General features: G+C 42.3%; 1 protein-coding gene across 2 annotated transcripts in view; it reads left to right on the plus strand.

The window, feature by feature from the left end:
• The window catches only part of LOC125287501 (A disintegrin and metalloproteinase with thrombospondin motifs 3), a 71,209-nt gene that overhangs the window by 49,665 nt on the left and 7,432 nt on the right, over nt 1-14,112 (plus strand). For both annotated transcript variants that reach the window (XM_048233367.1, XM_048233368.1), the window contains exons 11-19: nt 2,386-2,534; nt 4,404-4,576; nt 5,683-5,816; nt 7,571-7,694; nt 9,219-9,299; nt 10,850-11,013; nt 11,452-11,617; nt 12,415-12,547; nt 13,846-14,053. In XM_048233367.1, the coding sequence (XP_048089324.1) occupies nt 2,386-2,534; nt 4,404-4,576; nt 5,683-5,816; nt 7,571-7,694; nt 9,219-9,299; nt 10,850-11,013; nt 11,452-11,617; nt 12,415-12,547; nt 13,846-14,053 (1,332 nt within the window). The remainder of the gene's footprint in view (nt 1-2,385; nt 2,535-4,403; nt 4,577-5,682; nt 5,817-7,570; nt 7,695-9,218; nt 9,300-10,849; nt 11,014-11,451; nt 11,618-12,414; nt 12,548-13,845; nt 14,054-14,112) is intronic.

Consider the following 14,112-nt stretch of genomic DNA (forward strand, 5'->3'; position numbering starts at 1 on the left):
GGCATGGATTTGTGGGTAATGCAGTTCGTTTTTGGCTACATTCATTGCCCAAAGTTGTCAAAGGACCTCATTACCCATACATCTACTGCAACTTAAGCACGTGACAACTCGCACTCGGTCGTTTGTTTGACAATTTTTACTCTTTTGTTTTTCAAAGTCCAGCGCGATATTAAACACTTACTATCCTACTATTCCTAAAAAGCGATGATAGTCTGTAGAGTAGCCTTACGTTTGATGAAGGGATTTCCTTAATGTTAAAGAATAATTTGGCCCTTGCTGCTAAAACGAACACAAATTATTATTATTTTGTTCATATTCACTCAGACTTGTGACATTAAAGGTTTCTGCATATTAGGTCTACCGTTGGAACAAAATAAGCCCAGAGAGTTCATTGACATGTAGGCCTATTTTATTCTTAGGGTGTATGAGAAAAGGCCAAGAGTGTCTTAAGCACTGTTTTATTTTATTTCGGTATTGTCTTACCTCAACAATAGGCTACAGCTCCTTGAAAGCAATCAGATATAACTATAAAATCTATAAAGTCTCTAAAAATGTATTTTTATGTTGTATTTGGCTGCTGTGTTTGACTGAAATGTAGACTATTCTTTTTTCATTTTCAATACAGTATATGATACAAACCTCAGTTTAGATAATCATATTCACACATTTTTTTTGCCTAATTGACAACCACGACCATGATAATTGATAATATAAAATGAATGTGCACCTTGAGCAAATGATAAAAAATCTTTCAGAATGCTTTTCATTCTTGAACTGCACCGAATTGCATCGAATCGAATCGCATCGAAACGTACTGAATCGTTTTTTATGAACATGTATCTTTTCTTGTATCGAATCGTGCCCATGTATCTAGATGCGAATCGTATCGTCTTTTACATGAGAGATTCACACCACTGGGGTACACTATGTGTTTATGTATGGAGGACATATATGTTATATATGTTATATATATATATATGAAGAATATGTTATATATGTTATATATATATGAAGAATATGTTATATATGTTATATATATATGAAGAATAGATTAAAAGTAGGCAGAAAGGGCAGAATTGTGCAAACTTAGCCCAAAGAAAGAGATTTGATTAGCATGACCAAAGGTTTACAACATCTTGTTTGAATATAATAGATTGTAATTACTTTCATATTGAATCGAGTTCACTTCAGAGCAAATTATTTAAATGAGAAGATGAAATGTATCTGGATTAAAATGAATATGACAGTTGTGTGCTTTCAACTTTTTTTTCTTTTTCTCAGCGTGACTAAATACAACTCATTTGCAGCATTTCCTGTGACTCATACTGTTATGAATGTTATTATGTGGGCTTTTAGACTCACACCCTGATCTCTCAGACGAATTCATGCATTAAAATGTATACCCTGTGTAGAATATTTAATCAGCAATTATAGCTAGATAATTGATATAGTACATTATTATAATTTATAGTACATTATTTATAATTGCATACAAAGCAAGACATGCAAGACATTACACGAAGTGGGAATTGAATGACTGGACCTAATTTAACTGTCTTCAAGCAGAATACCAGGAACATAATTCATCATGGTCATTTATGACTGCTTGTGCTCATTTTACCCATTGTTGTCTTCCTGCCTTAATGAAAAATGCAGTGTGATTTTAATGATCAGTGGGAAGTATGCAACTATGTTTTGGGGCTGGGACTACTTCTTTTAGGTGAACATAAATATTCATCTCTGTCCTTTGTTTTGCAGCAAAGCTTTGTGGTCGTTTAACCATAAAAAAAACAGACAGAAAGTAAAACACGCCATTTAATTTCCTCCCCTTTTGTTTTCCTGCGTAACGTTAACTTTGATATTCGCCCTCCTGGAGTTGCCTCGCCGCAGCAGGCCTCCTCCTCCTGTCACAGGGACCCGGGTTACTTTAGGTCACCCCGAGGATCCATTCCCTCATGAGGGTTCCCATCATTGGTCATTGGCACCAAAGATTCTAGAACAGAGCTCTGTTCTAGAATCTTTGATTAGCACTCACATTTCCTACAAGCCCTTGAGCACAGTGATCTGTGTGGAGGGCTTTTGATGGAGAGACGGGGGGTGTGCTTTCCACAGCTGGGGCAGGAACACTCAGCAGGCTTAACTAAGCCGCGCAGCATGTCTGCGCATCAGGGGAAGCATGATAGAGGTTCTGACCACCACACTCTCTCTCGGATTTCTTTTGATCTTGTGTGTGCATCTCTGTGTGTGTGTGTGCATCTGTGTGTGTGTGTGTGTGTGTGTGTGTGTGTGTGTGTGTGTGTGTGTGTGTGTGCATCTGTGTGTGTGTGTGTGTGTGTGTGTGTGTGTGTGTGTGTGTGTGTGCGTGTGTGTGTCCACCTCCCACAGTGGTGCTTCAAGGGCCATTGCATCTGGAGGTCGTCGCACGAGCCTTATGGTCACGACGGCAGCTGGAGCTCCTGGAGCAAGTTTGGCTCGTGTTCGCGGACCTGCGGTGGAGGGGTGCGCTCACGCAGCAGGCAGTGCAACAACCCACCGTAAGGGATACACACACACGCACACACACACACACACAAACACACATGTAGCATGTAAACATATATGTGCTCACCCACACCCACACACACGCATGTAGCATGTAAACATATATGTGCTCATGTAACCGAGGTCGTAATTCGTCCGCCGCTCACGGCCCTCGATCCCGCCACCTTGACACACACCGGCATGGGAGTCAAACGCTCTAACCACTGAGCTAAAAGCCCAGGCTCCCAACTCAGCGGTTAGAAGCGTTCTGAAGGTTAGGGGTGTGAGGATTTACATGGGCAACTAGCATGCTAGCTCAGTTTGCCTCCGTTACACTCACCCACACACACACACACACACACACACACACACACACACACACACACACACACACACACACACACACACACACACACACATAGCACACATTCACATACTGTACATGTACAAACATGCACACACACACAAGTGCAAACACAAACACACATGTAGCATGTAAACATACTATATGTGCTCACTCACACACATACATGCACACACACACACACACACACACACACACACACACACACATACTGTAGCATGCGTCTATGTACGGCACATGTACACACACACATACACACACTTGCAGGCAGTGCAACAATCTTCAGCACACACACATACACATGTTTTCGTCCACATGTACAGACATACAAATTCATGTGTCCTCGTACATGCATACCCTCACAGACATGTGCACTCACACGCACATGTACACACACACACACACATGTGCACACACACACAAAGACACACTCACAGACATGTGCACTCACACGCACATGTGCACTCACACGCACATGTATACACACACACACATACACACATACACACATACACATACATACACACATACACACACACACACACACACACACACACACACACACACACACACACACACACACACACACAGACACACTCACAGACATGTGCACTCACACGCACATGTATACACACACACACATACACACATACACATACATACATACACACACACACACACACACACACACACACACACACACACACACACACACACACACACACACACACACACACTTGCAATCGTGCATGCATGCAAGCACACACAGTTACACAGTTACACAGTTACACACACACACAACACATTATGTAACATTTTCTGTGGAGGTCCAGCAAACCTTTTGGCATCAAATCAAATCTAAGCCAATCACACATAAATGACAGTCTCTGCTAAATGCAATCAAGCCACAGACAGCCCATTTCTAATCCTCACCAAATAGTAGGCAAGGCATAATGCAGTCGTTTTAGAGAAGTCACTGTCCTACTGTTATTATATAACCAAGCAAATGCAAATATTGAACTTTTGGAGCTACATTTGCTCTATGGAAGTGATCTGTGATGGTAGTCAAAGTCCCTCTGCAAGCTGGCTACCCATAGTGATAATTGCTCTTTCTGAACATTTTCATTTTCTTGTTTTTGTTATGTTCTTTATCCAAGTAACTTTGTCCTCACATTGACTATATGTGTACATGTGCAGGTGTACAGTATGTCTATATTTCTCTCTATGTGTGTGTGTGTTATATATAAATATATAAATATGCACATATCTATTCACATTCACATATTTATTCTTGCAACCACCTTTCTTTTTTTTCTGGTCTTTGAATTGTGTGTGTGTGTGTGTGTATGTGTGTGTGTGTGTGTGTGTGTGTGTGTGTGTGACCACATTTTGTAACCATGCACATTCTCTCCCCACACCTTTGTTATTGTTGCATAACCCCCTGTCATTATGCAAGTCTTGCACAGTTTGTAACCACACACATTCTCTGCCCTCATATGTGTGTGTCCACCTTCGGCAGTCCTGCATACGGTGGCCGTGACTGCCCTGGCTCCACCTTCGACTACCAGATATGCAACCCAGAGGACTGCGCTGGCCCCTACGAGGACTTCCGTGCCCAGCAGTGTGTCCAGCGCAGCAACAAGTACCACAACAACGTCAAGCACACCTGGTTGCCTTACGAGCATCCGGACGGTGAGGACCCCCTAGTCCTATCCCACCTTGGGAAATGGGCAGGTAATGGGAGTCCTTTCCCATTACCTGCCCATTTCCCTGCCGTCCTCTCAACTGACCGGTCAAGGCTCTATGCCAGTGTCCTGTCGAGTTATCCTACCTTGTGGAAAGTCCTACCATTCTCAATAGGGAGAGTTCTAGAATCTTTGGTGTATTGTACATGAGCATTAAAGGATCAGTATGTAGGAAATAATGGAAAATAAATTGTAACCATTCCAAAAATGATCACCATATGTTGTCAGAGAGTAAGGAAACACGATGAATGGAAGTAATGGCTTATTTGACAACATTACTATAACCTGTAAAACCCCGTAAAACCCATGAAAAAAAATGAGTTACGGGGCGGAATATCTTGGAATTCTCGTTTATGTTTTAAATGATTAATTCTAGAATAGCGTATTAATAATTTCCCAAATTAAAACAAGAAACAAATTAAGTGGACATCGGAGGAGCTTGAGCCTGAGATGGCGACGTCTTCGCCAAACGAAAAATATCAAGTCTGACGCAGAGCTGGCCATATTTCTCCACGACAGGTAGCCTAGGCTAAACTTCATCTGTATCGCTAACTTCAGCTAAATATGTTACGTTGGTTAGAGAGGTATTTTTTGTTTTCACTGTTTCCGTAATGTGTAGCTGGGTCATGGTTGGAGAAACGTTAAAGCAGCTACAGGTCAGCTAACGTTAGCTAAGTCTTCATTACATCTGGCAACCCAGAAGAGGCTCGCGTCTGGTAGTCTTGAGAACGTTCACCAGTGTTTTGATTTTGGCCTACAGAACGTTCGGTAACAATCCTACAAATCGCTCCTTTAATGCATTCACCTAACCTTATCGTCAAGACAACTGTGATTGAACATCACAGCTAGGAAAATAAAGACAATAAATAGCTATTAGTAGTAAATAACTATTAATGATATCTTTAATACATAGTGGAGTTAGTAAAACTTAGCCAAAAAGGCTGTGGGAAAACAAAATGGTCCATCAGTCCTCTTAATGGAATCGTGTGTTCAAGCTTGTGCTCCTGTGTGTGTGTGTGTGCGTGTGCGTGTGTGTGTGTGTCCCTCCTCCAGAGGCCCATAAGTGTGAGCTGAGCTGCCGCTCTAAGGAGACGGGTGAGGTGGTGTTCATGAACCAGGTGATGCACGACGGCACACGCTGCAGCTACACCGATCCCTTCAGCGTCTGCGCCCGCGGGGAATGTTTGGTATGTGTCACACACTATCTCTCTCTCTCTCTCTCTCTCTCTCTCTCTCTCTTTCTCTCTTTCTCTCTCACACACACACACTCTTTCTCTCTCTCTCTCTTTCTGTCTCTCACACACATGCACATATACTGTACACTCACACGGCCTCTTTTTTCTCTCTCTCTCTCTCTCTCTCTCTCTCTCTCTCTCTCACACACATAAATTTACATACAAGTAAACATAAATAATTACCCCATCCATAGTTAAAGTTATATCCACAGAGGTTCTTAAATAGGTTCTTTCATGTTATTAAATTATAATACTAACCTAACTGGTGAGCCATTGAACAGAAAGGAATACATTGTTCATGAACTCACTTGCTGGCTGAAACTTATATACCGTAGTACATATATTATACAGCACAGCCAACATAGGGAGCATGCAGTGTCAAACGTGCTGCAGCAATAATGAATAAATGGACATATAATATAATATAATATTATATAATATAATATAATATAATATAATATAATACATGATACGGGTAAAAGCTGCTTCACCATGTTTAGTTCTAACAGTAGGTTTTACTAACATGTTTTCACCTGGGACCTGAGAGGACGAGAAGGTGTGCATTGCTGAAGCATGTCTGATAGGTATTAAGGTCCTGCTCCATTTACTGATTTATAAACAAGCAGTTGCCTAGTGCTTTAAAGTCAATTCTGTAACTTACTGGAATGAAGAATGGCAACATTTCATGGCTAAGTATAAATTACAGGGAACACACACACACACACACACACACACACATATTAACTCAAACATATGTCAAAGGTAAATATGTTTATACGTTTATCAGAGAGTATAAATTATATGTATTTATATGTAAGTTGAATTAAACACATTGCCATGACCACACACCATGAAAAAAAGAATGACAGTGAAAGATTGACAGTGAGGTCTTGAGCCTTCGAATCAGACATTCTGGTCTTGTTTACAAGGGACCACCAGATCTCATTAGAGCTTTTTAAGTCATGAAGTTATTTAATGAAAGTCAATGACAGTTTAGGACATGCCCCACTGCGGAGCAGACATTAAAAGGGACATTCAACCGTCATCAACACTACAGTATGCACTTTGTCATAATTCCATATTCAGCTTCAATATTGTAATCACTCAACATGCTCATAAAAATATGCATACTTTTTCTCACACACATGCATATTAACTCTCTCTCTCTCTCTCACACACACACACACACACACACACACACACGCTCTCTTTCATTCACATACTCTGATTTATTTCTCTGTGAAATCACACCACGGCCCTTGAGTGGAGGGGGAGAAAATTGCCTCAAGTTGCGAGCTTTAAAATCGAAGGCTGATTTCGACCGCAGCCAAGTCACCCTCTGTCTGTCATTGTTTTCCTCAGTGTGGTCTCACAAAGGGCAGCCAGACAAAAAGGTTTTGAGTAATGTTGCCAGGCAACATTTTTGAGCCATGTTGTCCACACACTCTTCTATAGACAATTGTTTCCTCTGGAGATCTGTATTTATCCGTTGCCAACTCTTCATGAGCATTCAATCAGAACACTAGGAAATGGAGTTGTGAAAAAAGTTGTCATGTGTACCATCATCATCATCATCACCTTACGGCTTATGTGCAAATCCTGGGCAGTTAACATGGTGATTAGAAAATGGCTGCCTTACCTGCTCTCTCTCTCTCTCTCTCTCTCTCTCTCTCTCTCTCTCTCTCTCTCTTTCTCTGTTTTCTCAGCATGTGGGCTGTGATAAAGAGGTGGGCTCCTACAAACAAGAGGACAAATGTGGCGTGTGCAGTGGGGACAACTCGCATTGCCGAACCGTCAAGCTCACGCTCACCAAGACCCCCAAGAAAACAGGTAACGGTAACAACCCACAACGTGAATGTCCACAGGTCTCAGGTAGTGATGCTGCGACCTTAGGGTTATCAGTCCTGCCCCTGATGCACTTCCTGTCTCGGCATGGTTTGTCCATCCAGCTGTTTTGATTTTCAGTACCTGATAGATCTCGCCACCTCCGATGTAGGGTAGTGTAGCTGAGTTAAGGTCCAGGTACTAAAAAAGGGAATGTGGTACAGGGAGACAGAAGCAGCACTTAGAACCTCTGTCTAGAACAACTAGAACATCTAGATCAACGATTTTATAGCGGAGCTACTCTGCCTAGCAAATGTAACCTATCAATGGCATTGTTGTTTAGCTGAATGCGAATGAGATATAACTCAACAAGCTGTTTTTACTAAACATTTAAGTGGAGACACCATACCAATTGCCCATACAGTATTTAGTGGCCCTTGTCTGATAGGGTCACACTCACAGCTATGGGTTACAGTGATGAACTTGCTACTGTTCTGCCCTTTAGCTGTTCTAAAATCATTGTAACCTACAGCCTTTTGAGGGCTTATTGCTGAAATTGAGCATATCAGGAAAATTAAATAGCATAGATTTACTATCCAGAGTGCACGGAACAGCGACCTATAGAAGATTATGGGGGGGAGGACTGAGACTGAGAATTGTAGGTGTCAGTTCATTTTTGGACACTGACATTCTCACATGCTAGCGCTCATTAGCCTACTTATTCACTGATTGCTCATTGTGAAATCAGTGATAGGACTCGTGTGACTTGTGTCGTGGCAGACTAGTTAAAACGCAGCTCTCATAATCAAGAACATTGATTTAAACCAAAGGTGATTCCACCGCACCAATCATGTGGAGAGGGTGAAGGAGCACACACACAACACTCATCAAACGTTAGTCTTTGCTATTGATTTAAAATGTATTATCTAATTGGCATCTAAGCAGGAAAGTGTTGTATGTGAGTGCGCATTGCACAGCCATGGCTTTTGATTTGCCAAATGGCCTGACAGTAGTTAGATTACCTATTAGCGCTTTCAGACTGAGAGGAAATCCGCTTGGGTAGGGGAGAGGCATACCATGCTGTGGGAAGGTCCATTATTAGTAGCATCTTGTTCATTTTGAGCCTCCTCCTATTCTCCTATTCTCATTTTCTCTGTCACTGTAGCCCACAATTTGCCATCCTTTTATATTTATGATGGAGAGAAAAGAGCAGGGTCCAACAGTGCTTTTGTGTGTGTGTGTGTGTGTGTGTGTGTGTGTGTGTGTGTGTGTGTGTGTGTGTGTGTGTGTGTGTGTATCTGTGTGTGTGTGTGTGTGTGTGTGTGTGTGTGTGTGTCTGCATGTGTGTATCTGTGTGTGTGTGTGTGTGTGTGCAGTTATAGCAATGCCAATAAGTGTGTCTGTGATGAAATGCTACTCGTGCGTGTGTGCCAATAACTGTCTCTTTGATGATATACTATGGTCACTCTTTCTTGCACCTTTCACATATCCTTTCCACCCCCCTCTCTCTCTGTCACCTCTCGGCGTCAGGCATGCTGAAAATGTTTGACATTCCAGTGGGAGCACGTCACATCCTTATCGAGGAGAACGAGACCTCCCCACACATAATTGGTGAGTTTGTACAGGGGAATGGGTGATGGTGGTGGGCAGGCAGAGATGAGGCATCATGTTTAATCTACAGAACTGCCCCTCCGTTGACACCAATTAGCTTTGAAGATCGTCAGCCGAGCCTTACACTTTTCACAGGGAGTTATACATCTTTTCTCTGTAATATTCCATGCCATCTCATTGTGCCTGAAAGGGGAAAGGGGAGAAAGGCAAGGAAAAGGCAAGGAAAAGGCAAAGACAAGGAAGATCTGTGATCTTTTTGTAGCACGGTTTTGACAGTGATGGACTGTTTTGGACCCACGACTGCCCCTAATTCGGTGAGGCCACTGTAGCAATGTTGGGCTCATTATTTTGATATGTGTCAAATGTAGCCTTTATTTGTAGATCATGAGAAACAGCCCAGAATATAACTGGGGTTTCGGGGCCTTACAGGACATTGCATAAAAATGCAAGGGTGTGTGTGTTTGTGTATAGTCTGTATATAGTATGTGCATAGCCTGTTGCTATCACTTCACAGACCTTACACGATCACACCAATCACCCCAAATCACCCTGCGTCAAATAATGTTAAATTTCTCACTGCTTAGTTGCACAATGAGACCGTCCTTGAATCGATATTTATCCAGCCCAGAGGCTACACTGGTGCAGGGTTAATGTTAAGGTATGTGCTGCAGAATCCATAGTGTCCCTGTGCTACCCTGGTGCAGGGTTAATGTTAAGGTATCAGGGTTCCCACGGGTCATGGAATTTCTAGAATATCATGGAATTTTGGAAAGTCTATTCCAGACATGGAAAGTCAGGGAATTTTATAATTTTTGGGGCAAAGTCATAGAATATCAGGGAATTTTGTTGTAGCAGTTTAACATTTACTTGCCAAAATACATTAATACAAATATTTCCACGCAGAACTGGTAATTTGCTTTACTGCTTCCTTGAGTATCCCAACTTTGTTTATTCAATACCCATTTATTCATCTCTCACTCTAAAAAGTAAAATATTCTTTAACGCTATACGTTAGTAAATAGTAAAGTCATGGAAATTCTTTTTTTTTTTGTCAGGGAAAAGTCATGGAATTTTACATTTGACTTAGAGTGGGAACCCTGAGGTATTCGCTGCAGAATCCATAGTGTCCCTGTGCTGCTCTGGTGCAGGGTTAATGTTAAGGTATGAGCTGCAGAATCCATAGTGTCCCTGTGTGCCAGCTCCTCTGAGGATGGCCAGCGTCCATTTCCTTCGAAGCTGAGGAGCAGTGGCATTAATGCGGAACCTCAGGAATGGACTTCAGATTTCATAGTGCGCTCTCCATCCTGCCGGTACTCCTGTAGGAGTTCCTGTGAACTGTCTCACCTTTCCACTGTCCCTCGTCTTGGAGCCAAGGAGCTTTAGCGCCGGGTGCTTGTTTTGCATTTCGCTCTCACAAAGACTGAAGGGCTATGCAATAGAACAAGATTGAAGGGGCATGCAATAGGTTTATTTTACATCATGGATTGCATTTTCACTGTCTCTCTCCCTCTCCCTCTCTCTCGCTCTCTGTTTTTTTTTACTCCCGGAAGCTGTGAAAAATCAGGTGACGGGCAACTTCATCCTGAACTCCAAGGGTGATGAAGTGAAGTCCAAGACGTTCATTGAGGATGGACTTGAGTGGGAGTATTCTGTCGGCACCGGCAAGGAGTCTTTGAAAACCATTGGGCCTCTCAATGAAGGCATTGTTGTGCTTGTAAGAAAAACCGTGAGAATGTGGCCCTAAATACACATACTCCATTATGAAGTAGTGCATTTCATAGGCAGTTTAATATCACAGATAGATCTCTAAACAAGTCGAGTGTTGATTTTGATATTGTTGATATTGATTGTGTGTGTGTGTGCGTATATGTGTGTGTGTGTGTGTGTGTGTGTGTGGTGTGTGTGTGTGTGTGTGTGTGTGTGTGTGTGTGTGTGTGTGTGTTAAGCCTACTGTGCTCGGGATGATATTACACATCTCTGTCTTTATTGTGTTTACTGGGCAAACGTGTGAAGGTGTTTCAGGCGTTTCAGTAATAGCTATAGATCTCTGTTGTGTGAATGTTTGTGTGAATGTGTTTGTGTGTGTGTGTGTGTGTGTGTGTGTGTGTAGTTGTAGACCTCTGTTGACAGACATCTTTGTATCTGTGCTCAGGTGGTCCCTCAGGAGGAGGAGGCTAAGATCAGCCTGACCTACACGTACATCATACACGAGGACCTGGTGCCTGTCATCACCAATAACAACGTGCTGCTGGCCGAACTGGACACGTACGAATGGGCACTGAAGAGCTGGTCACAGTGCTCCAAACCCTGTGGAGGAGGTTGGTGACTGTGTGTGTGTGTGTGTGTGAGTGTGAGTGTGAGTGTGAGTGCAGTGTTTCCCATACATTGACTTATTTGTTGAGGCCCACCACAATATCAATATTGACCACCACACAATGATTTTCCTGGTTGTACTAAATTGTGCTTAAATCTGGTTAGAATCATAACCACACTGCATTAATTTGTTAAAAACTGTTGCATTCAGGTTAATTCTGCAAACCTACCACCACAAATAAAATTAAATTCTGTGGGAAACACTGGAGTGTAAGTGTGTGTGTGTGTGTGTGTGTGTGTGTGTGTGTGTGTGTGCATGATTGTCTGTGTGTATGTGTGTGTTCACGTGTACTGTACATACGTGTGTTTGTGTGTGTGTGGGTGTGTCTGTATGTGCATGCGTGTTTGTCTCTCTCTCTCTCTCTCTGTCTGTGTGTGTGTGCATGTTTGCGTGTGTGAATGTGTGTGTGTGCAATCTGTGCATGTTTGTGTGTGTGTGTGTGTGTGTGTGTGTGTGTTTGTGTGTGTGTGTGTGTGTGTATAAAAAACTTTCAGAAATTTGGTTTAGATATTAGGGGAATTAGAAATGAGTGTAATTTTGACCTTTTTTACTAATGTATGCAGAAGAGTACTGTACTGTACATACTGTAACTGTGTGTCTCTCAAGTTGGATGTGAATGTGTGTGTTGTGTGCGAGTGTATAATGACCACTCTCTCCTCATTAATTAGAATTGCTATTTTTGTGTCCCTTGTAATTAACCATGCCTATTCATCCGTGGTCATCTTGTGAACCGTTCGTCAGGTGTCCAGTACACTAAGTACGGCTGCAGAAAGAAGAGTGACAGCCGACTGGTGCACCGCAACTTCTGTGAGCTGGGCAAGAAACCCAAGCCCATACGGAAACGCTGCAATGTCCAGGAATGCAGTCAGCCTAAGTGAGTCCAGCACCACGGTCATCTCATCCCCAGGCAGAAAGTGCTTGGACGGGGTGTATTTATTGCATAACACAAACGTGTGTTTAACTGTCTGAGTGCGATATTTTTGGCCCTGTTAGGTATTTAAATGCAACCTGGCCAAAAATATGTGTTTAGTGATAGTTTATTCATTTTTTTAGATTTTCTTGACTCTGAAACATGTGAAGCAGGAATTGAGAAATGACAGACACAAAGAAATTAGACAAATAGATGCAGGAAAAGCTAGGCCACGTTCTCCTTTACTGATCGTAATTAATTATGATCCTAATCTTTAGAATTACACTGTCATATCTTTATGGATATAGAAGTTATCGGAACGTCACCCCTATTTCCGGCCTTTTACATGTATGTGTCATTTAATATTCATGTCTATACAAACCAAGAAGGCAGATTCCTAAAGAAACACAAGCACAGACCCCATAATGTGTCTAAATTACCTATGTACTGTACCAAAAATGAAATTTTACCGTGACTCAAAGAGCTACAAACAGTGTTGTAACGCTGCGTGTACAAATCCGCTTGGTGAGTGGAATATTGACTTTGCAACAAGAATTCTTGATCTAAGCGTTGATGTGCCGAGTGAGTGGGCGGAAATAAGACATCCACTAGCCCAGAACCAAACTCCGAGCACGGTAAACAAAATCGGATTTTTAAGGCAGTAAATGCTCCCGTTAAGAAACAACCCAGATTTTGTTCAAATCTACACACCTATGGCTACTAAAAATGTATGGTTAATTTATCAAATGTTATTTTGAAGTATTAAAAAACATCTTTCTTTTAGAATTTTCGAACAAAAGGGGCGAAAGTTGGTGCTTTTACGATACTTTTCTTTCTGACAGCAAGCATGGCTTAATGCACCTTTTAAAAAACTGTAGGCTGAGAATCACACACTAGTCACCCATAAGCTACCACACTTGTCATACATCAGGGTAAAGTGGATTATTTATACATCTTGTAGTGTATTTTTACTCTTTCCATCCATGCATGTGTTGACATTGTATGTGTGTGTGTGTGTGTTTGTCTGTCTCTCTTTCTGTGTGTTCAGTTCAGTTCAGTTAACTTTATTGTCCCAAAGGGAAGCTTGTCTCGCAGTCAGGTACACATAAATAGCACAAGATACACAAAGACACAAGATGGGGAAAAAAGACACAGGCTAATATAAGTTAAGAAAGTTAAGAAACTGTCTTATCAATCTATTTTTCTGACAGATGGTCATCAGAATAGTTTATGTGTGTGTGTGTGTGTGTGTGTGTTTTCAGGTGGGTGGTTGAGGAGTGGAGCCCCTGCAGTAAGACCTGTGGGAAGGCAGGTTACCAGTCCCGAGTGGTGACGTGCACGCAGGCCCTGCTCAACGGCACCAGTCGCAGCGTCCACACCAAGTACTGCGCCGAGGAGCGGCCCGAAGCTCGCCGCGCGTGCAACATCTCCGCCTGCCCCGCACCCTGGAGGACCGGTGCCTGGTCACAGGTAAGGGTCCTCCCCATAGCACACACACAAACATGTACGCACACACACACACACTGTGT

Source organism: Alosa alosa, chromosome 22 (assembly GCF_017589495.1).
Source record: "Alosa alosa isolate M-15738 ecotype Scorff River chromosome 22, AALO_Geno_1.1, whole genome shotgun sequence".
Taxonomy (NCBI): Eukaryota; Metazoa; Chordata; class Actinopteri; order Clupeiformes; family Clupeidae; genus Alosa; species Alosa alosa.